Raw genomic sequence first — 25,185 nt, forward strand, 5'->3', positions numbered from 1 at the left:
GAAGAAGCAGCGGGTCTGTGGGGCAGCTGAGTGAAGTGGAGCCTGAGGAGGAAGCACCGGTTAGCCCCGGTTTCACTACAGGCAGATTCACTCGCTACAGGGGCGAGGAAATAAAACCTGAACAGCCAATCAGAGTGATCTCTCTCACCGACAAGCTCCGCCACCGATTCAACAAGCTCAATCGGCTGAAAAGCCGCCGACGCCGAAGTGCCAACGGTGCGGGACACACCGCAAAAACTAGGCCGAAAGACGCTCACCGACGGCCCGACTTTGGTCGACGGCCGACCGTCGGCTTGGTGTGTCAGGGCCTAACACTCAGGAGATCAGTGGGTCCAAACCTTTTTCCTTCAGAGACTCATGAGCTCTGACTAACTGACATATTTTATGGATATCTTACATTATATTCCAAGCATTAACAGCAGTCCAGAACAAATCACAAGCTACACAGTTAACCCAAACAGTGAACACAATAACTGCAGGTTTGTGTGAAGTGAACAATTGTTTATGAATTTTCACGAAACGTTTCCGTCTGTTTCTTCTTCCTGTTGCTTGGACACTGAGCTCTCAGCTCCCTGGTTGTTGGTTACTTTTCATGTTGAGCAGAGTTCAGACTCTCTGAAGCAGCTTGTGTTCAGGTCTTCATCGTGTCCTCGTCCTGAGATTTGTTTTTAACTTTATATCTTAAAAATGATCCAAACTTTAGTTTTTTTTTAAAATGTTTATATTTTCTTCTTTAATGTTGTCTTACACCCTTAAACTCTGCGACTCTGCGACCCATAGTCGGGGTCAAGACCCCCAGGTTGGGAACCACTGCACTAAAGCACCAACTGTGGATTAATCCCCCGCTGAAAATAGTTCCCGACAAAATCACTGTTTCCTCCTGTTTGATAAAAACTACAGAGAACAGCTGTTTGAGGAAATCACTGATCGCACTAAAGATCTTCAGTAGGAACCAGTGGGCTCAGAGCCGGAGTCAGGCCGGTGAGAAAACTGGTTTGATAGTGAACCAAACACTGAACTGGACCAGCATACTGGATTTTACCAGGTGCCCCACTGACTCAGCAGCTGAACATAAACCCTGTGTCCAACAGTCAGTTCAGGTCATAGTTTCTGTTCCCACAGTGAAAGTTGTACACGTTGGATTTAATGACAGCGTCAGCAAAAGTTGATGATGCAGGCTTTGCTTTAATTTGCCAGAAAGTGTCATCATGACAAACGCTGCTTCAACTGGTTTGAACACACACACCGGACCGAACCAGCATACACCATAAATCACCACAGCTCTGCCAGGAGCTGAGAGACAGACAGGACAACAGACGGTGATGACAGACAGACGGAAGTGCTGTTGGTGTGTGTCCGTGATGTGAACAGTTACCGAGGTCCATGTCGTCGGCCTGAGGTCTCTGTGAGAACGGGATTCCTTTATAAACGGCGTCCAGCAGTTTGTCTTTGACCTGAGTCACCGTGTCGCAGTTCAACACCTTCACCGGCACCTCCGTCCCCGCCTCGCCCTCCGGAGGGATACACATCAGAGTCTGAGAGACAGACGGACAGAGAGACAGACAGTTTAGGATTGAGTCATCTGTCTGTGTGTGTGTGTGTGTGTGTGTGTGTGTGTGTGTGTGTGTGTGTGTTTGCCACATTGTTGTCACAGTGAGGAAAACATAATTATCGACCGGATGTTGAATTGGATACCACACACACACACACACACACACACACACACACACACAAAGGAAAAACACATCTCCTGCACACACACTGGAACACAGACATTAATTTGCATACAAACACACACAGTCAGACGTTCGTTATCAATAACCAATAATAACGACCACATTCATCAGCAGAAGCGTCCAAATGAAGAGCGTCTCATGTTGTTTCCATGGAGACGTCCACCTGATGAATAATAAACAGATTGGTGTTTCATCACGGCGCAACGGCCGCCGTGTCACATTTAACGATATGATGTCATCGTTAACGACATTAAAGACAGTAGAATGATGATGAGTAGAGTCTGATCGATGACATCATGTAAACTGTTGTTTATTATTATTTGTTTGTTTCGTCTGATAAACAGTTAAACACCATCTGCCTCTGCTGTGTGTTCACGTCCTCAAGAACCTCAGTCACCTGTTCAGCTGTGGACGTCATGCTCGACTGTGATTGGCTCAGCTGTGAGAGCAGCGATGTGATTGGCTCAGAGTGTATTGATGAATCACCCTCAACACTTTGAGATGTTGCACACACACAAACCAACACCTCCACAGACTGCCCACCAACAACTGAAAAAACATCAAATAATAATTTCCTCATAATGTTTTATCTCCTAAACTGATGTTTCAGCAACACGTATATAAACACAGGAAGTAGCTCGGCTCGGCAGCGTCACTGTGTTGCAGTATACGAGGTGTTTATAAATCCTCGCTCCTCTTCCTGTTAAACTCATACGGAGATGCTGTATTGAGAATGAATTGTATGCAGTGAACATCAGGCGCCACCAGAGGGCAGTCTCTACTGATGACAGCTGAGCTGGTGGCGTGGTCACATATATACTGTCATATACGGTATTCCTAATCCCTGTAAACATGGGAGGTGGCGACGAGACAAGATTTTGGTAACAGAAGCGTTCGCATTTCTCATCTGAGTAGTGTCGACCAATCGTGTTTGAACAGCAGGTAAAATGTTTGGAGACGTGGAAACACATTGGCTGAAATGCAATCTCAGACTCCACTGGCATGTGTCTGATGATGATTTTTTTTTATTAATGTTTTTTGTTTACATTCCTTTAACATTTTTTTCAAACATTATAATGCTATTTTTTTCTGAATTTTTAATCTTTTTTTTTGGACATTTTATTAACATTTTTTTTTGAAATCTTAACATTTTTTTCTGACATCTTATACTTTTTCCCGCCACATGAGTAATATCTTTTCGGACACTTTAATACTGTTATTTTGGAATTTTTGTCAACATTTTTCAGGCATTTTTTTAAAACATTTTTACCGATATTTTAATAATAATTTCGGACATTTTATGGTCACCTTATTAATATTTTCCTGACATTTTATTGACTTTTCCCCCCGAAATTTAATAATATTTTTCGGACATTTTATTGATATTTTTTTCTGAATTTTTATCAAAAATTTTTTGGGACATTTTATTAATTTTTTGGGGGGACATTTTTATTATTATTATTACTACTACTACTATACTATTTTATTGATATGTTTTTTTCTGACATCTTATACTTTTTCCCGTCACATGAGTAATATCTTTTCGGACATTTTAGTACTGTTATTTCAGAATTTTTATTAACATTTTTTCAGCCGTTTTTTAACATTTTTACCGATAGTTTAATAATATTTTCAGACATTTTCTTAACATTTTATGGTCATCTTATTACTATTTTCCTGACATTTTATTGATATTTTTTTCTGAAAATTTTATCGTCATGTTTTCAGGGATTTGTTAATGTTTTAGTTTTTTTCTTTGTTTTATTTTACCTGCATTTATAAGCAGATGTCTGTTTATAGAGATTTGCCAAAATAATTGGAGCATGTAAGAGACAGTTTTGTCTCAGACGTCCACTGGCGACACTGTATGAGCCCGAGACTCTGGCCCTGCCCTCAGAGGCTCATCTCTGTCGGCCCAATACTGGATGGGTTCCAAGACTGCTGCATCTCAGTGAAATTTCAGGAGGGTGTGAGGACAGAACAAAACACATATCGGCCAAGCCTAGAAATAATATTCACTTTGTTTATGTTAAATAACCTCTGACTTCACTGTCAGCACTCTGAATACAGACGTGCACATGTATGGACTGTAGATAACTGCCTACTGTGTGTACACAGGGTAATCTATTACATGAACCGTTCTGTTTATGTCTTGGTGCTGATGTTTACAGACACAGTTTGACTTGTATACTGACAATAAAGTCAATAAAGTTGATTCTGACTGTGTGTGTGTTCACCTCTCTGAAAACAAGCCCAAATCTGTGGTGTGAACACAGCTACAGTGAATCCAGCTGCAGGTCACAGCTGGAGCACAGAGTCATGACGTCATGATGTCACTGCTCGTCTTCGTTTTTCAAATCAGTGTTTAAAACATGTCGGTTTGTTTCTGACTCACTGACGTCACCACGTTCACACATCTCACATATGAACTGTGTCATGTTTTTATCACTGATAGAAACCACAGACAAAACTACTACAGAAAGATTTAAGTTGTAATAAAAATGTGTGTGTGTGTGTGTGTGTGTGTGTGTGTGTGTGTGTGTTACCAGCTGCTTGTAGTCGATCTGCTGTCTGATGAGCTTGTCTTCACTCAGAGAGTAGCGCGCCTCTCCGGTGATGGCGTCGATCGGTCCTTTCTCCATCTGCTGCTTTATGGCACAGTAGAGCATGAAGAGAGGCTCCCCGGCACACTCCTGACAGACAGACAGAGAGACAGACAGACAGAGAGACAGACAGAGAGACAGACAGCGTCAGGTCTGAATTCCTTCATTACCACAGTTTAATCCTGAAAACTCATCAGCGCAGGATTTAACCAATCCCCTTCACTTCCTATGAATAAATCATCTGCAGCTCTGATCTGATTGGTCACGGTCAGACTGAAGAGGAAGAGCTTAACGAGGTCAATCAGGGAGACGAGGGAAAAAAAGGAAGACATAAAGCAGAGATTTTAATACTAACTAGATGCTGGACACAAGATGGCGCCTCTTCATCCCAACAGAGTTCCTCACCTGCCGCGCACAACAAAAAATATTTTCTAACTTCCTGGTTTACTTCCACGGTATGTGCCCACTGAATATGTGCAGTACTGTTTCTCCCGCTGGCTCCGCCCACAAGCTCCAACTCAGCTCACAGACTTTACATTGTGATGACATCACAGATTTTTAAATTGCTTTTTTTGGCTCGGGGAAAGTTTCACAAATATAAAACCTCCATGGCTCAAAAATTCAGAATACAAAGAGTCATAACTGAGCTTGTTTACAGCCGGCGGCGTCAACACTTTGACAGACGGCTCTTTTGTAACCGTGGTCTGTGGGAAAATTATTTTTGGGCTGCAGGGGAATTTTTTTGCTGCAGTACCACCAGTGGCCACTGGGAAACACTTGCTGCAAGGCTGAGAGACGTCCGTGGTCCTGAAGTGAACAAAAGAGGAGATGAGAGTTTACCTTGAGGAATCGATGCAGCAGGAAGGTGAACCAGTTCGTCAGCATCTTCTCAGCTACTGACTCCGTCCTAACAAAACACACACAGAGGTCAAAGGTCACGTCTGATGCTCTGGTTCATCGATAATCCAGAATATTCTCCTCTCAAAGGTGATAAATAAATCAGGAAATACATTTTAGATTCTAACAGATAACAAACGTCTGTACTGTCACAGTTAGTCTGGGCTCAGAGGTTAAAGGTCAAAGGTCGAGCATGGCGTACTGACCTCCTCAGCAGTAGTTTGGGATGGTTTCTGTTCTCCAGGTTTTTCTCGATCAGGTCGGCCAGCAGCTGTTTTAACACGACTGTAGCGTATTCCATACGACCCTGAGAGACAAACAATAAGATCAGTAACTGTTTATCTGTTGTTTACCAACAACGGACTGATAATAACTCCTACAGAACATCTGTTAACCAGTTATTAACCAGTTAAAGTTTTAAACACATACACATTATCCATATACACCTTACAGTTATCAACACCTACAACATCTATTTAACAACAATTAGCCTGTAACTAAAACCAACGCAACAACTAATAAACACTATTACCCAGTTATTAACACATGCAAAACAACTATTAACCAATTATTGATAGTTATTACCACCAACAAAACATCTATTACCCAGTTATTAACAGTTATAAACACATGCAAAGTAAGTTAATAACTAGTTATTCACTAACAAAACATCTATTAACTGGTTATTAACACTTAAAACATCTATTTAACAATTAATACCAACAACACATCTATTAAACAACTATTAACCAGTTATTAACAATAGTAACCACCTAGTAAACACCTATTAACAGTTATTACACCTTATTAAACACATATTAACCAGTCGTTAACAGTAATTAACACAAACACAACATGGATTAAAGAATCAGTTGTTTACGTCTGTGAATTTTTGTTAACCTTCTTTTAAAAAGTATTTTGCAGGTACAAGCAGCTGTTCGCAGCCACAGGTCGTCTCATCAGTCAGTATTAATAATGATACACATCTTCATCAGCGTTCTAACCTTCATTAATCAGACTCACAGATCGTTAGGAGGAACGTACCTGCAGAGCCGCCATCAGCAGCGAGGCCACGTTGCCTCGGTCTCTCATGGAGAACGACCTCTGAGCCTCCAGAGTGTGAATGAAGGTCAACAGGAACATCTTGTTGTTGAGTAACTGACTGAAGAGACGCAGAGCTTTCTCCACGTTAGCTGGAGACTGAAACACAGAGACACACAGCCAACACTCACTGTCTGATAATAACTGAGAGATCTCACTGGACCCGTCCTGACGGCGAGCGTCTGACTGCTGCAGCACGTTAATGTAACATCAACAATGTTTTATTCAAACTCACCGTCACCAAACTAAACAGACTCCATGAAGCTGCTGAATTTACACCAGATACTCTGTCAGCTCTCGTGAAACATGGAGCCTCAAAGTGACAAACAGGTTCAGTTCATTTTTAATTCAAGGATTCAACAGATACAGAAACAAACAGGAGGGCCCACCTGGCATCAGCATGGAGCTGCCTGTATTGAAAAGAAGGTTTGACATTTTATAATCCGAGTAATAACGACGCTCTGCAGATGACCATCGTCACAACAATACAATCAACCAAAGGTCAAGAATTGGTTGCCAAGTTTGTTTGTTTGTTTTATTTAGGATCCCCATTAGTTGTTGTACAGCAACAGCTATTCTTCCTGGGGTCCTTTCAACAGTCTTTACATTGTGTCAATACAGTTATTCCATTTACAACACATCATCACACATAACAATACAGAAAAACAAAACAAACATAAGACAATACACATACACGACAGCTCCTACAGGTCAGCAAAGGGTATATGTAACATTTACATATAAATATATTTCATCTGATGTCTATATATGTATCATATGTGTAAAACAAAACTCTAATTAATACCGGTATTCAGTCCAACAATTCAATTTATAATCGATTTCACACATTAATCTCACATGCAATGTCAAAACAAAAACAAAATAAGTCTATGTTCTTCAAATTTCCAGTTTTTCACTAACCCAATAACGCAAGTCAAATATTATCCTTCTTCATCAATAAGCATGACTCCTGTTTTCCTTGTTTCATTAGCTCACGCTCTCTCAGGACACATCACCCAATCAACTGAACGTTCATATTTTGCTGTTACCTCAGCAGATGTAATTTCAGCTTGCCTATTTACCAAGCATCTCTGGTCAATAGATGTATCCTAACTAACTTTTTGAATCTAATTTTACTGTTTTCTTGTGCGATGTGTTCTGGGAGCGCGTTCCAGTCTCGCATAGCTCTATATATAACCATTCGTTTAATTGCGTTTGTCCTTGCTTTTGGTAATGTAAAACTTCCTCTTGTAGCATGTCTGGTCGCGTAGTCATGTCTGTCTGAACTAAAAGATATTTTCTTATACAAAATAGATGGTTTCTTTGCTGCAATGATATTTTTAAAAAATACTAGTAATGAATAAGTTAATCTATTTTTAACAGGTAGCCAACCTAAGTAATTGTGCATTCCAACAATATTTGTCCTATAGCCACAGTGTAGCGCTATGCGAGCTGCCCTATTCTGTACTTTTTGCAACTTTGTTATATTTTCCAGTGTAGCACTAGACCATACTGCAGGACAATAGTCTAGATTGGACAATATTAGAGACTGAATCACTAGTTTAGTTGAGCTTTGTGACATAAATGCTGCACATCTTTTAACAACTGAAATACTGCTTCCCATTTTAGCAACCATTTTATTAATATGTTTTGTCCATGATAATTTACTGTCTAAAATAACACCTAGGAGTTTGGTTTCTTTGACCTGTTTAACTGATAATTCATTTATGCAGAGCTTCAACTCAGGTTGACTTTGAAGAGTGTGAGTAGAGCCAAATATAACACTATTTGTCTTTAAAACATTAAGAACTAACTTGTTTCCTTCTATCCATTCAACCACCGATCGCAACTCCAAGTCAAGGAATGTGTTTAACTCAAAAGATGTATTTGTTGACATGTATATAGTTGAATCATCCGCGTACATCGATATGGTAGCCTTATTTAAAACAAGTGGTAAATCATTTGTGAATATCGTATATAGCAATGGTCCGAGACAGCTTCCTTGGGGCACTCCACAGCTGACCTCTCCCACATCAGAATAACTACCATTGAAATAGACAAATTGTCTCCTGTTTGTTAAATAGCTTTTCATCCATAATATTGCTGACTGAGAGAAACCATAACATTCTAGTTTTTTCAATAATATTTCATGATCGAGAATATCAAAAGCTGCCGTAAAATCAAGCAGGACAGCTCCTACTAGTTTCTTCTGTTCAATTTCTCTCAGCCAGTCGTCAGTCATCTGAGTTAGAGCAGTCGCTGTTGAGTGTCCCTCCCTGTATGCATGTTGACAATCAGTAGTTAAATCATACAAGGAAAAATAAGCTCTAATCTGCTCACATACCACATTCTCGATAATTTTACTCAGCACAGGCAGCAAACTTATCGGCCGGCTATTTGACCCAGAGAAAGGTAATCTTGCGTTTTTGGGTAGTGGTGTTATTTTTGCCGTCTTCCATTCTTTAGGGCATACACTTTCATTCAGACTTTGGTTGATGATGTGACAGACAGCTGGGGCAATTAAATGTGCCACCAGTTTAAGAAGTTTACCGTCAAGGCCGTCAACACCTGGTGGTTTGTCTTTACAATTCTTTAATATATTTTCTACTTTACTAGTACTTACTTTATCAAATTTAAAACTACAGTTTTTATCTCTCATAATTTTATCTTTTATTAATAAGTAATATTGTTCATTATCTATTTTGCTCATATTATGCCTTAAATTATCTATTTTCTTTCTAAAATGATTATTTAAATGGTTTGCAATCTCCACTGGTTTGGTGAGAAAGTTTCCTTCCGTCTCCAGAAAAGATGGGGTTGGTTTGGTACTCCTACCCATCAAATTATTCAATGTATTCCAAAGTTTTTTACTATCATTTCTAATCTCATTAATCTCCAAATGGGTTTTGATATATATACAGTATCTATAGGGGGCACCTTATTACCTCCACCAAGGAGGTTATGTTTTCACCGGCGTTTCTCTGTTTGTCTGCAAAATAACTCGAAAAGTTCTGAACGGATTTTGATGAAAGTTTCAGGAAAGGTTGATAATGGGACAAGGAACAGATGGCCATTTTTGGTGGTGATCGGGTGAAGCGAAGTGGATAAAATAATAAAATGGCGGGAAATCCGAGCTGCTTGGCGGAGGTCTGCGCTCTCCGAGTGCTCTAGTGCTTCTTATTTTGGCTACAAGGAGGGGCATACAAATTTAATTGGCTGTACTTTGTGTTTTACCACAGATTTTAAAGAGAACATTTCTTCATGTTCTTTAAAAATCACCAAAATTTCATCATTTACCAGCCAGAAACTGTAAAAACAGAAATTATGGCTCGATTTTAAAATTCCTGAGACACATCATGTGCGATGTCTGCATGACAAGACTCCAGGATTTCATCTTCAACTTTTAACTTTCAAACATCAAAGGGTAAGTTTTAAAAAATCTAATAACTCATTTATGGAGGAGGGAGGGTCATGGGTTTTCCTCCAGTCACTCAGGGAGAATTAGGATAAATATCTGGAGCTTCAGGGAGGATCAAAAAACAAACAAACAAACAAACAAACAAACAAACAAAAAGCCCCTGAGCAGATACAAATGTTTCCTCATTTGACTCAAAAATCACACTCCTTCTCAGAATTAAAACTTGGTCAGATCTGAACACACAGACATGAAACACATTAAATTCAGTGTGATTTAAATGTGAATAAAGGTCCATATATCCATGTACAATGCCTGCTGGACTCGCTTGATAATCTTCATGTAAGTGATCCAGTGACAGTTGTCTGTATATCTGTGGGCACACTGCAAACAGGAACTGCTGATAAATAATCCACATTATCTGGAATGAAGACTATTTGGCCAAATGTTGACAAATAAAGGCTAAAAATAACCAGAACTAACTATAATTATTAAATATGTTTAGACATTACTGACAGATACAGTCTGGATCTCTGGCACCATCCCCCTGTACACGCTGTTAAACTGCCACGCCCTAATTTTCAAAGACAGCTCAATAAATCTGAATCCAGGACAAAGATTAAAATATGCAGAAAGAAACAAGACGTCCTTTTGAAATAATTATAAAGAGTGACTCTGGATTAAGAAGACAGAAACCCTCTGGAGCTCCCGTCGTCCCTCTGAGAACAGAGACGGAGATAAAGAAACTTTTCTGCCATTTCTCATCAAATTCATGGAAATCCTTCCGCCCAGAGACCGATCTGCTTCCACACCTAGTTATTAGGAACTGAGAAAATCTAATTCATGGCTGTGGCTGCAGAGAACAGAGGCTCGGCGGCTCAGAGCTTCCTGCTGGGTTCGCTTAATTAAAGCTGCATGGAGGCCCAGACGCTGCGGAGACTGTGGAGGGTTGTTCTCTACACAGACAGTTTTAAAGCAGCTCAGACTATTTCTGTAATATTTCCCCGTGTTTGTTCTGTGGATACAAGTAATGAAGTCATATTTGTGTGTGTGTGTGTGTGTGTGTGTGTGTGTGTGTTGTTGGTACGTACGTCGAGCTCTTTGAGGACCGGGTGTTCTTCTATTCCAGGAAACATGACTCTCATGGTGTAGGTCCGATACTCCAGGAAGGGAATCTTCACTCCGTCCATGTCGTTGGTCAGTTCCTGGATGTCTGTCTGCAGCTCTGCGAAGGCTGCAGGGAGGAAGACGATGGTTTGTTACTGTACGTTACACTCTGAGTCGTTTCTTCCTGCTGTTTGTGATAAAATCGTAGTAACACTTGAACACTGGCTGAAAGTCTTCGTACAGGACGACCTGGACTTCACACCCGCCTCACACCACACAACGTACCCTCCTTGCACTCCAGCGCCACCCGGCTCTCCAGGTTGTCCATCTGCAGCTGGAGGCGTTTCAGCGTCCGGTCGGCGTCACGAGTCTTCCTCTTGTAGGCGATCAGCACAGCGATGATGGCAATGAGCAGCACACCTCCACCCGCTCCGATGCCGATGATGGCGGGCAGTGTTAGGGCGCTGTCAGAGTAGATATGGAGCGTGCCCGGGGAGTACTCCAGACCTCCGACTAGGATCTACAGACAGAGACAACAGTGTTACGTTAACATCACGGCTACACTGGAATAAATATCAAACACTTCTTGTACAGTTTAATTTCATTCTGGATTTTTCTGACACTTTATTTTCTTCAGATATTTCAGATGTTGATCTCAACATGTTTTCATCTTCAGGTGATCCTGACTTGATTCTTGACGGTAGAAACAGAAAATCAGTGGTTTGAGTTCAAACTAAAATGTGAATTGTTTCCTCTTTGTGTGTGAGGAGATATAAACTGTATTGTTCTGATTTCTATTATTGTTATTCTTATTATTCTGAGTGGGCGTCGCCAATAATATAGTTTCACTGACAACTGAGAGTCGATACTAAGAGGAGATGTCATGTCGACTCCTGTGGTGTCGACTGACTGAAGACAGTCAGACTGTTGATCCTGCGGACGCTGATACACTACTGTGTGTTTCTAATGATGTGGTAACGTATGAAGTGTCGATGCCACGTTCACTTCGTCAAGCAGCCAAGTGGGAAAACTGTAACCATCAGCCTCAGCTGTGATTCAAAGTCTGTGGTCTCTGACAGCTTCAGTTGTTCACAGCCGACGGACAGAGCAACAGATGTGATGACATAACAAAACAGCACTCTTGTTCAGATCAGGTGTTCCTCTGAACCAGCTCCTGGTTTCTGCCATGTGGTTCATGAAACCCTTGTTTTCAGACCTGTAGGTGGTTTGCCTCCTACCAGCTGGACCAGGAGGATCCTGATCAGATGTTGAACCACCTCAACATGAAGGAGCAGCGGCTCTACTCCGAGCTCCCTCCAGATGTCTGAATCCTCCCCCTATCTCTAAGGCTGAGCCCAGACACCCTACAGAGGAAACTCATTTTGGCTGCTTGTATCTGTGATCTCATTCTTTCAGTCACTACCCAGAGCTCATGACCATAGGTGAGGGTTGGGACGGAGATGGACCAGGAAATGGAAAGCTTCGGCCTCCTGCTCAGCTCCCTCTGAACCATGACGGACCGGCGCAGCGCCTGCAACACTGCAGACGCCACACCAAACCTTTAATCCATCTCACACTCCATTCTACCCTCACTGTGAACAAGACCCTGAAATACTTGAACTCTTTCTCTTGGGGCAGTAACTCTCTCCCAACCCAGGGGGCGCAATCCACCTTTTTCCAGCAGAAAACCATGACCTCAGATTTGAAGGTGCTGACTTTCCCCCCAGGAGGTGCTGGAAGGTGTTGCTGAGGAGAGGGAGCCTGCTGTCGGCCTGCAACCCGGCCCCACATGAGCAGATGAAAATGGATTGTTGGTTTGCTACTGCCTGGATCTGTGGATGAGTTGATTTCACATATAAACTAGAATAATCGCCCCGTGGTTGTATGACTCCGCCAGGTTTGACCTCGACTCATTCTCCGGCAAACATCCCAGAATCCCAGAGCTGGCTGCAGGAGCTGATCAGTGACACGCCCTGTAAAGAAGCTCCAGAGAAAGTCGCCAAGAAGGATCCTGATCACACAACGCCCCAAACTTCATTTTACCCTCCATGTTTGGTCTCATTATCAAGATGTATTTTACACACACACACACACACACACACACACACACACACAGTGATATGTGTATTAATTATCTGCTGTATGAATGTTTGATGAAAGCGTTTCCTCTTACAGGTGATAAACATTGATTATAAAAACAGACGAAGGCTCGTACCAACAATCTGATGAATAAATGATGAAGATGATGATGAACTCTCATCAGCTCGTATCATCTTCATCACTTATTCATCAGAGAGGAAGAACAAACATGACGTCCTGGATCGATCACTAATCAATCGTCTTAATAATGAATCAATAGTTTGTCTGTTTGTTCGCTTCACTTTGAACGTCTGTGTGTGTGTGTGTGTGTGTGTGTGTGTGTGTGTGTGAGACCCTCTGATCTGTGACATCAGACCAATTACCCATGATTCCCTGCGGCTAGACTTAATGACCTTCACCTTTATAAACACCTCCTCTTTTTTCATCCTCTTCTTCCTCTTCCTCTTCTCTGCTTCCCCATCTCCCATTCCCACTTCCTCCTCTTCCTCATTTCTTCCTCTCCCCGCTTTACTGTCCTCTCTTTCAGTTTAATCTTTCCTCCTCTCCTCTCTTTGTCTCCCTCTTCCACATTCTGTTCTTCTTCTCTACCTCTTCTCACCTCATTTCTCTCCTCCTCTCCTTTTTTCTTTCCTCCTCACTAACCTCTCCTTTTCCACTTCCACTTGCCCCCTCCCTCCTTCTTCCCATCCTCCCTCCTCTCTTTCCTCCTCTCCTCTTCTCTTCCTTTATTCTTCAGATTTGTAGACAACATATCTCTGACTGAAGCAGTGTGGCCTTGTTTGTATTTCACTGATGAACTGACCAACATTCACGCTCAGCATCTTTCTGACATGTTAGTGATTAAACACCTGATTGATTCGGCACAGAGGTGTAGATATTGGGGCGGAGGGAGGATGTGCATTTGTCCCCCTCCCAATAAAAACCTGAAAGTAGCAGAGGACTTTTATTCAGGATGCAGGAAACGAAGTGTTTGAGGCTCAAAGTTTTCTGGTGGAGGACCGCCAACACCGCCCGATGGATACAGCGCTGGAGGTGGTGCCTTGTTAATTCCTATCAAAGTTGCTCAGTGACACATGAAGCAAAAGAAAGCTTAATTTCCATGGTATAAAACTGGGATGATCGGCGCTGCATCAGCATCGTTGGGCTCACAGAGCAGGCGCACTGGAGACTTCCACCAACTGCGCGGCTAACTTCCTGTTTAGCGCTCCACTAACTTGAATGGGGATAAAATGACGTAATGTTGCAGCTCTTCTGGACTTTCCAAATGTTATCAGACTTGACGGATCAAATCCTGACGGTAAAGCGAGTCATTGCGAGGGTTGTGATGCTCAAAAAATTCATACATTGATTCATAGACATCTGTTTCTCAATGTCAGCCTATGGGAAACATCTTTTTGGTCCCATGACATCACATAACGGACCTGGAAGTTGTATAAGCCCGGCGCACTTCCTGTGGGCCTGGCGTCCCCTCTGGTGTTGAAACAAAACCTCTGCTCTTCTTTATGTTGCCATTTAAAATCCATAAAACTACAGCGTGATGGAAACTTACTCACTTCAAACTTCAGCTCAGGTCAGAAACAAAACAGAGGGCGGGGCTAAAGTCCTGTCACTTACCATGACTCGCTGTTCTCCAGTGAGATCTGGCGAATCACAGAGCAGCTGGTTCTCTGACACGGTCAGCAGGCAGGGAGACTCTCCGATCAGCACGGTGTAGTTCAGACGGTTGTTACCGGGAGCCGGAGGGATCAAGTTTTTACCCTGAAACCACAACAAGTAAAGAAGTAAACAAAGGTAACAACACCACAGTGTAGAAACACTCTGCCACAGGAAAACACCTGCAAAGGTTTACTCCAGTGATAGTACAGTAAGTCCTTTGGTGTGTCTCAAATCACATACTTCCGTTAACACACTTCATGTAGTATACTGTGTGCACTATGTACTTATTGGCATAGTGCGCAAATTTCGACAGGGTAGTGTTGTCTCAAACCAAACACGGACGTTGTGCACTCACCGGAAATGACAACCGCAAATTAGCTAGTTAGCAAACTAGCATTAGCATTCGCGTTATCGTTCGCGGTACCAAATCATTACAGACTGCTAAATGAACCCAACAAACACACTGCTGGCTTATACCTGACAACAGTATACTGGTGCTTAGTGCAAAAAACACATGTATTTGTATAATGCAGCGATGTTCACGGTCGCACAGTCCTCGGCCGCCATTTCCAGTTTGAAAAGTGGTCCCTCCCCTTCAGCTGTGTAGCCAAGACGGTGACCATTGAGGGCGAGAAGTGTCCATAGTTCCACACTCACCTTCTTGTCCGTTTTGAGTGCACCATCCAGGTACTCATAGTGCACTGCATTTTCCATACTTCTCAGTGTGAACGCACTTATGCACTCAAAATATTAAGTGTAAGTACAGAAGTACGTGATTTGAGACACAGCATTATTCTTCTTCTGAACTTCCTGTGTGTGTTGGTTTTTCTCACCTTGAGGATGATGGGTGACCCCGGTTTGACCTCCAGGATCCCAGAGTTCCCCAGGGGGTCAAAGGTCGGGTTGGGGTAGTGAGTGAAGGGGGTGGAGTTCAGGACAAGCAGAGAGGAGACCTGACGGGACCAGAACAAAGATACGACATCAGGGACTGAATACTACAAATATTTATTATACGTCAGTGTCAGATCAAACTCTTGGAGCTCCGTCCACACAGATGAAGCTTCAGGTCTGATACTGAACAAACGTCTCTATAAACTGATCCCTGTTGTTCACCTGTGTGTGTTGATGATCCTCAGTGCTCACCTGCGCCTCGCTCGCGTATATCTTGTGTATATTTCAGATCTTTGTAGTGAAACAGCTGTGCAGCAGTTTCTCTCTGAACTTTAGTCTCATCTGATGTTGTGCTGAGATCGTTCTGTCATTACCTTGTTTATTAATTATTGCTCTCTTTCGGTTTAAATGTGTTGTTTGTAATTAATGCTAATAATCCTTAATGATCCTTATTGTCTGATTCACTGTATGTCATTTGTAAAGCTCTCTGAATCCCCACTCGGCTCTACTTAACCTAATTAACCAACACCTGCACGTCTTTACGAGGAAACTCAAAGAACCAACGCTGACACCAGGAGAACACGCAATCTCTGAACCATCGCCCAGAACCATCGTGCTGTGAGGCGACAGCGTTAACCACTGCACCACCGTGACGCTCAGCACGGAATCTACTTCCTCTGAAACGAATACTGTCACTACCACTCTTTAAGCTCCTTTATCCTCCTTTTATGTGTTAAAACAGGTACGTCTGCTTCAAACGCTGTCGACATCACAGCCCTCATGCTTCCATGTGTCCATTATGATGTCATAGAGGCAGCCAATAGAAGGCACTGGAGGGCGGAGTCAAAAGTTTCACACAACAACAAACAAGGCGACCGTGAAGAAGGTCGTTATATAGAAGGATGCTGTCGAAGGTGCGGGCGATACTTCAGCATGGCTCTCACCCTCTCCACAACGCTCTGGTCGAACTGAGGAGCACCTTCAGCCAGAGACTGATTGCTCCTAAATGCACCACTGAGCGCCACAGGAAGTCATTCTTACCTGTGGCCATTAAACTGTACAACTCCTCCCTTTGATTATCGGACTCATTTGGCTATTTATAAAACAAATCACACAATATAATTACTCATTCTTATTTCATTTATAATGCTACAACCATTTCATTATATTGTATATATTTCAGATTGTCTACTTTAATATTTTATTTTATTTTATTTTAATGTCTACTTTAATATTTTATTTTATTTATTTCATTGTCTATTTTAGTATTTTATTTATATCTTCATCTTTATCTCTTGTTTCCATTCATGCTGTATTTCTATTTCTACTTTGCACGGAGCATTGGAACAAAAACAATTCCCCCCCGGGGATTAATAAAGTATTCTGAATCTGAATCTGAATCTGAATCTGAATATTGTACCTTTACACAGAGGCAGTGGTCTGTGAGGTCATTAAACACATCCTGACATCACTATATCAGTGACTGTTGTGTTTCACCATTTTTTAATTGTCTTCATCATCTCCTACGGTCGTGTCTCGCTTGAACTACGCTGCCCTGCCTCCACAGTCTCTGGTGGTTCTGCTGTTTCGTCCGTATCCGAAAACTTTCAGAAAACTTTCACAAATACGGACGAAATGAACGCAGAGTACGGACAGGAAGCTCCGTCTGTGTTTGTATGAATCTAACACTGAGTATAAATGAGCCCTCACTCCTCGTGTGTGTGCATGTGTGTGTGTGTTACCTGGTCAAAGATGAAGCCGAACTCGTCGGGGCGCAGCGCCCCCTCTGGCGGGTTGGGTTTACCATAAACCAAACCAGGAGCCAAACAGGTCATGGTGCTGTCGTTGACCACAGTGCAGAACTACAGACACAGACAGACGTCAGGTTTAGAGAGTTTAAACCTTTTCTCTTCAAAATAAAATAAAATCTTCAGACCTTCAAAACAAATAAAACAAATAAAAAATCTGAACAGGAAGAAGAGTCGGCGTCACGTTCTGATTCTGAGCCGTATACTGTCGGTCATGATGAAACACTTAACACATAAAATCAGCTCATTGTCTGTGGTTTAAAACTCATCAGTCACTTTGTTGAGTTCAGGTTACTGGTGGCAGTGGGGATGGAGGACTTCTTTAATGCTCATAAAACCTGTTGGTTATCTTTAATGCCAAAGGTCTTGATCCTACCCAGCTGTCCCGTTTCTAAGGTCCATGCAACCCTGAACCCTGGAAACAAAGCTGGCGGTGATATTTTATTTATTTTTCACTCTGTACTTGTTACTTGTTAATATTTCACCTAATGAAGATGTTTCATTGAATCATTTAAGAGGCCGGAGGAAGGTTAAACTGTCCAGTAATTCAGAAAAAAACTCCTAACTCCTGTTTACCCTCTCATGACCCTCAGATTCATCTGGTGACCCTCTGAAGGGGTCCTGACCTCATGTTGAGAACCCTCTGGTGTTCAGTGTCTGGTTGTTCTTACGTTGTTGGTCTCAACTCCTCCGTACTTCGCTCTGACTTTGGGCTCCTGGATGGTCTGCAGGTTGGTTCCTGTCACCGTTATCACTGTACTGCCACTGCACACACACACACACACACACACACACACACACACACACACACACACACACACACACACAGTCAGGTTACAGATCAATACTCTGATGTATTGATCATGTGATTCTGTGATGATGATGATGATGAGGAGTGTTTACTTGAGGATGGTCCAGTTGGGCTCGATGCTGGTGATGGTCGGGTCCTCAGTGTAGATGTATTTGGTGTCCGAACTCGTCACCTCGGCCTTGTCAATCATCAGACGGATGGGGGCGGGGCCAGAGCTCGACTGGGAGGCGGGAGTTATGCAGATGATCTCCCGATTGGTCCGTCTGAGAGTGATGAAGAAGGAGGAGATCAGTGATTAATTCATTATACGATATATTAATATTATTATTGATCCATTATTAACATTGATTGATTGATCGATTGATTCAAGTCTATGGATCCAAACTGACTTGACAAACAGACACTCCTCCTTGTCGATGTAAACGATGACAGTGCTGCCGGCGTCCAGGTGACGACCCGTCACCGTCAGTCTGGTTCCCCCAGAAACAGGTCCCTTCTCTGGACGCACTCGACTGAAACTGGGGCTCTGAAGGAGGAGGAGGAGGAGGAGGAGGAGGAGGAGGAGGAGGACATGAAGGAAGAAGAGGAGGAGTTAACTGAATTCAAGTCACATGTTCAGTTCCTATCTTCATCTTCCTGCTGCCTACAGACTCAATGATGATGATGATGATGATGATGAAGATGAAGTTGTGTCTCACCACGAAGGAGTACGTCTGCGTGGAGAGCGTTCGGTACTCGGCGCTGCAGACGCCGATGCAGAGCTCGACCGGACCTCCTGGAGAGTGAGGGAGGAGAGCTTCGGCCATGTCGCACACGATCCTGCACACACACACACACACACACACACACACACAAAGACAGACTCAGCACACGCCTCTGAAACGTCACATGATCATACCAACACGCCAACACCTGTCACTGACCTCTCAGCGCTGATGTACTGCGACGGGACGGGGTTACAGCGGACTCCCGCCACCTGAACGTGAGCGATCTCCTTCACCTGCAGACCCAGGTTCTCCCCCTCGATGGTCACCCGTGTTCCCCCCTCCCGAGGTCCAGTCAGAGGGTCGATCTGTGGGGGAGGAGCAGCGATCCATCACTTATCAGTTATTAACGACTGATCACACTGATAGGACCGCCTCTTTGTTGCGGGTTCAATTCCCTACCCTGGTGATGCGCGGGTGGCTGCAGCGCAGGTTGTGTCGACCGTGGTGCATCCAGTTCTGCTCGGCTGAGGGACAGTGCTGCCGCAGGAGGCACTTCCTGGTTTCAGTGCACCACCCACACTCGAAGGCTGACGGAGCTTTGAGACACTGGCCGCAGCTGGAGCGCTGAGCCTCGCACTTATACAGCAGCGCTGACACACAGATACAAGATTCAACTTCAGTACTACACACAGACGAGTCACAGCAGCAAAACTACAGCTCAGGAAGGACCGAAATGTTCCCTTAGAAATAACCGACATACGCTTCGAACAGAATTAAAGGTTTATAAACACATCTGCACTTTAAAAACCAAGTTTAAATGTAATATTTATTAATGTTTAGGGACTGTTCTTTATTTATCAGAGGAGAGGGGTGACTTCATTCTTTTTATTTATCCTCCCTGAAGTTTCAATTATTTTCCCTTGACCCTCCCTCCACCATGAATGAGTTATTAGATTTTTAATGTTTGAAAGTTAAAAGTTAAAAAAAAGACGTAGAACAAAGTGATTTTGATGAAATATCACTATTATAAGATCAGATCTGTTTGTGAGTGTTTTATCTGATGGAAGTGTTTGTCACACATGATGTGTTCAAGGACCGTCAGAAATGTAAAAATCCTACAATAATTTTTGTTTTTACAGTTTATGGCTTATGAATGGTGTCATTTTGGCATTTTTTAAAGCCAAAAATTATTGCAAAAATTTGGAAAATTGCCCAAATTTGAAGGGCATGTTTTTGTTCAAAAATCAGCAGTAAAATAAATAAATAAATACAAAAATCAACCACTGAAATCACCAATATTTGGAATCAACAAAATGTATCACCAAAATTTGGAAGACCTGTTATCTCTAAAAATGTGCAGTAAAATAAATACAGAATACAATTTGTTGCCCCCTCTCCTGAACTAATTAAAAAACAGAAGTCCCTCCCCAGTTCTTAAAAAACTATCTGACATGCCTCCTCCTTTTTAACCCCCCCTCCGTCCCATCATAAATAACAAACAGTCCCTTATATTGTTTTAATTTTGTTGTCTCCATCATGTCATACTGTTCTTCTTCTGCTGTGTCATTTCCTGTCACTGTGTTTTACTTCCTTATTTCTTCTGGAAAACAGTTTGAGCTACGACATAAATACAATTATTATTTTCAAAAGTGAAAACATTGAAATATGAAGTTCAAACTGAGGTTAATTTTAAAAAACGTGACCTAAAATGGATCTGCAGGCGCTGTGATGGAAAGTGTTTTAATTTGGTTGATTTAGAAGGAAATAAATTCAAAGCAATTATCACTCGTATTTTTAACTGTGTAGTAAAATGCAGATTACACATTCAGAGTCAATCTGTTCATTAATTGACAGGATCATTAAATCAACACAGCAATCAAACTTTATCAGAATAAATGAGCTGAAATCTGTTCCTTTCTCACAGACTGTGGATGTGTGAACATTTCCATGAGCTTTGTGTTTCCTGACGATGATAAACAGATTATTTACCTTTCATAGACGCAGGCTTGTCGATGAAAAAATCTCCGTCCCAGACGATGGAGAAATCCACAGGGAGGTCACCAGCCTCGTCCCCTTCGTACCAGTACTGCAGAGACACGCAGAGACAGAACTTCATTTAAAGTTTGACACTTTTTAATTGGAAAACAGAACATTTAATTCAGTGTTAATTATGATCCAGCAGGAGGAAGAAATGTTAATTTAAGACGGAGATGAAACAGAGGAGACATATGGGAGTTAAAACTAAAGCTGAGAGCTGAGTGAGAAAAAAACACTGCAATTTAAAAATGTGTTGAACATGAACAGTAAACTAACACATGAAAGGTTATTGATTATATCTCAGAACAAATCAATCAACGGTTCTAATCAATGTGTTCCAGCTGCTTATAGATGATGTTATCACTGCCAGTGTCACTGAGGCCGTACCAGACCCAACATCACCTCTGCAAATATTCTATAACTAATATTATAAAGCTAATACTCCTGTTACTACCCCTACTGCATCTGATGTTAGCTACTGAAGCTAACATTTAATTAGCCAGTGGTACAATAGCTAAAATCAATACAGCTAATATTAGCATAAGCAGCTGTTAATGAAGATAATAGCACAAAGCAGGACAAACTTTAGCCATAGCAGCGCTTATTTTATTGCTAATGTTGCAACAACTCACAAAATCTGATAGTTTACACTAGTTTACTATAGCTCATATAGCATGTTAGCCTAATACAGCTGATGTTAGCTACTAAAGCTAACATTTAATTAGCAAGAGTAACAATAGCTAATATTAATATAGCTAATATTAGCATATTACAGCTGATGTTGACAACTAAATGTAACATTTAATTGACCAGTGTTACAATGGCTAATATTAATACAGCTAATAATAGCCTATTACAACCAATGCTAGCTACTGATGCTTACATTTAATTAGCCAGCGTTTACAATGGCTTTAGACTATCACAGCTGATGTTAGCTAATGCTGACATTTACTTAGCCACATAACAGCACAGAACAGAACAAACATTAGATACAGTAAAGCTTATTTTATTGCTGATGTTGTGACAACTAAAACAAACTGATAGCTTACACTTTTACCGCTAGTATAAGGTGTTAGCCTATTGCAGCTGATGTTAGCTACTGAAGCCAATATTTAATTAGCCAGTGTTACAATAACCAATGAAAATAGCTAATATTAGCCTAGCTGTTAATAAAGACAATAGCACAGAGCAGGACTAATATTAGTTGTCGTAACATTTTTTTTTATTGCTAATGTTGCAACCACTCACAAAACCTGACGGTCGACATTGTTACTAAAGCTAATATAGCATGTTAGCCTAATACAGCTAATAGCTAAGATTAACAGCGCTGTTAACAAAAACTGGCTGAGGTAATACTGCAGTCACATGTCTCTACAACAACAGACAGTGCTACAGCTGCTGATGCAGCGATGACAGACACACGTGTGCTGCAGCTAATGTTACTATAATGTAAATACAGTATAAATGGCTACAGTTGTTATGACAGCTAATATTTGTACAACTAATGCAAGTTATTTTTATTGCAACTGTTGCTGCAGAAAATATTTGTAATTTCCAAACTGTAACATTAGCTGTAGCAACACCTTTGACATCTTGCCCCCTCCAGTAGCGACGCTGCTGTTGATCTATGTATCTATGAGTAGAAGAAGATGTGATGCTGTCGGCCTACAGCCACTGAAGGCAACACTGAGCTCACAGCATCAGACCACAGCATGGATCTGTGCAGCCGACGGTACCAGGCGTATTACAAGAATCAAAGGCTGCAGAAAAAGGATCAACTCTGGTACCGACGCAGAGGAAGAGGTGGATGGAAAATACACACACACACACACACACACACACACACACACACACACACACACACACGCACACTCACAGAGCAGAGCGGTGTTGTCATGGCGGCTGCAAGTCTCCATGGTAACCGACAAAAAGCAGCCAGAGAAACAACATAATGGATTTAGAGCTGATGGGAACCTGATCTACCTGCAGCTCTCTGTGTGTCTCATCTTAGATAAACAGTGGGGTGTTAATGGAAGACAGAATATAACTGTGTGTGTGTGTGTGTGTGTGTGTGTGTGTGAGAGAGACAGAGAGAGAGAGAGAGTGTGTGTATTCTTTGTGAAATGAACAATACAACTCATCCCAAAACGCTGTTGAAAAGACAGAGAAAGGCTGTGTCCTAAATATGTCAGCTCGACTCCAATGGCACCAGATAATCTGACGCCACACACACATAGGCGCACACACACACGCACGCACGCACGCACGCACGCACGCACACACACACACACACACACACACAGAGTCACAGAATAAGTGAAAGTAGAGAGAAGTTTTCTGAAAGATTGAAAATCAATGTGTCTTAATGACTCCAGTCTGCTCAATTCATTAACTTACAGAATGCACACGCACACGCACACACACACACACACACACACATAGATTAACTAAGAGGTGGCAGCTGTATAATCTTACTTCAGCGAAAAATATATCTACTGTAAAAATCTAGCGAACCACAGGACCGAGTCGGCTGCACACGTGCACGCTCACACACAAGCACATGCACGCTCACACACAAGCACATGCACGGTCACACACAAGCACGTGCACGCTCACACACAAGCACATGCATGGTCACACACAAGCACGTGCACGCTCACACACAAGCACATGCACGGTCACACACAAGCACGTGCACGCTCACACTAAGCACGTGCACGCTCACACACAAGCACGTGCACACTGACACATGAAAATTAACAGATTTCATTAAGTCACAGCAGCTTCAGCTCAATATTCCTTCATCAGCAAAAAATACTTCAACATCCAACCAGAGCTTTACTGCTCTTCACCTTCTCACACACACACACACACACGGAAACATACACACATATATACTCACACACACACACCCACCCACCCACACACACATATATACACACACACACACACACGGAAAAATACACACACAGACACACACACACACAGTAACACACAGGGCTGTAATTAATAAAGCGTTGATATTAAAATGATCTTTTCTGCAGAGCTGCAAGAACGACCACATTATTCATAACACTGTGTGTGTGTGTGTGTGTGTGTGTGTGTGTTACAGCATGTGTGTGTGTGTGTGTTACAGTGTGTGCGTGTGCTGGAGCGATGACCACACAGCTGAAATATGTGGAATACCACGACCAATCAAGAGAGGGAGAGCGAGATGTGTGTGTGTGTCTAATGCCCTGATTTTCCATTAAACGCAGCCAGCTGAGCCCAACAGAGCAGCATCATCAGTCAGACTGCTGCACACACTCTCTCTCTCTCTCACACACACACACACACACACACACACACACACACACACACTGACAGCACAGATGACAATCAGAGCTGATGTCAGTGAACGCAGCTCTTATCAGTGACAGAGCTCTCAGCAGCTCAGTGGGACCGCACCATGACGTCTGACGCTGATCACAAACATTTACTCGAGTACAAAGTCTCGTCCGTCTCAGAGGGAAATACTGCACTTCTTACTGCACAACATTTATCTAGTTACTTCCTGTCAAGGGAAAACCCTGTATCTCCAGATCTGTTGAATGTTTGTGATGAAATGTTCTTTTAGGGACTGTTCTTTATTTATCAGAGGAGAGGGGTGTCTGCAGTGTGACCCTCCCTGAGTGATGTTGTTTGAGAGTTAAAAGTTGAAGATGAAATCCTGGAGTTGGAAAAAGTCTCAGTTTTTCACTCTTGTCGTACAAATGTTTACTTTTGGACAAATTCTAAATGAGACGTAGAATAAAGTGATTTTGATGAATTATTATTGTTTTATGCTCAGATTTGGTTATGTTTTTTTGTTTTTTTTGGAGTAAGCGTTCGTCACACATGATGTGTCCAAGGATGTCAGAAACGTATAAATCCAACAATAATTTCTGTTTTTACAGTTTCTGGCTGATAAATGTCGTCTTTTTGGCAATTTTAAAAGAAAAGTTTTCCTTATAAATCATCAAAATCTGGAAAGTTTATCGACAAAATTTGGGGGGAATGTTTTCTTTTTTTTTTTGTCTTTCCAAATCACCAAACTTTAACTCCAACATTTGGAAGGCATGTTTATTTTCAAAATTGCCAAAATTTAAAAAGCAAATCGCCTAAATTTGGAGGGCATGTTATCTGTAAAAATTTGGCTTTAAGGTGCGGACACACCAAACTGACATCAAAGAACTAGCGGCGACGAAAGCCAACTGTTGCGTCGTCTACGTCGCCTCATGTCGCCCTGTGTCAGTTGCATTTGAACACACTACACGGACTACATCCGACGGCCAAGT

The 25,185-nt window shown here is 42.1% G+C and overlaps 1 protein-coding gene across 1 annotated transcript in view; it reads right to left on the reverse strand.

The window, feature by feature from the left end:
- plxna3 (plexin A3) overlaps positions 1–25,185 on the reverse strand; it is a 165,891-nt gene that overhangs the window by 8,591 nt on the left and 132,115 nt on the right. Inside the window, exons 14-30 of the mRNA XM_050064273.1 lie at positions 20,822–20,918; positions 19,292–19,482; positions 19,049–19,197; positions 18,824–18,944; positions 18,515–18,651; positions 18,218–18,388; positions 17,986–18,079; positions 17,249–17,368; positions 15,449–15,568; positions 14,574–14,717; positions 11,145–11,379; positions 10,844–10,986; positions 6,281–6,436; positions 5,443–5,543; positions 5,180–5,246; positions 4,283–4,429; positions 1,376–1,535 (exon numbers count right to left, since the gene is read on the reverse strand). Of these exons, the coding sequence (XP_049920230.1) occupies positions 1,376–1,535; positions 4,283–4,429; positions 5,180–5,246; positions 5,443–5,543; positions 6,281–6,436; positions 10,844–10,986; positions 11,145–11,379; positions 14,574–14,717; positions 15,449–15,568; positions 17,249–17,368; positions 17,986–18,079; positions 18,218–18,388; positions 18,515–18,651; positions 18,824–18,944; positions 19,049–19,197; positions 19,292–19,482; positions 20,822–20,918 (2,353 nt within the window). The remainder of the gene's footprint in view (positions 1–1,375; positions 1,536–4,282; positions 4,430–5,179; positions 5,247–5,442; positions 5,544–6,280; positions 6,437–10,843; positions 10,987–11,144; positions 11,380–14,573; positions 14,718–15,448; positions 15,569–17,248; positions 17,369–17,985; positions 18,080–18,217; positions 18,389–18,514; positions 18,652–18,823; positions 18,945–19,048; positions 19,198–19,291; positions 19,483–20,821; positions 20,919–25,185) is intronic.

The sequence above is a fragment of the Epinephelus moara genome, chromosome 16, assembly GCF_006386435.1.
Source record: "Epinephelus moara isolate mb chromosome 16, YSFRI_EMoa_1.0, whole genome shotgun sequence".
Lineage (NCBI taxonomy): Eukaryota > Metazoa > Chordata > Actinopteri > Perciformes > Serranidae > Epinephelus > Epinephelus moara.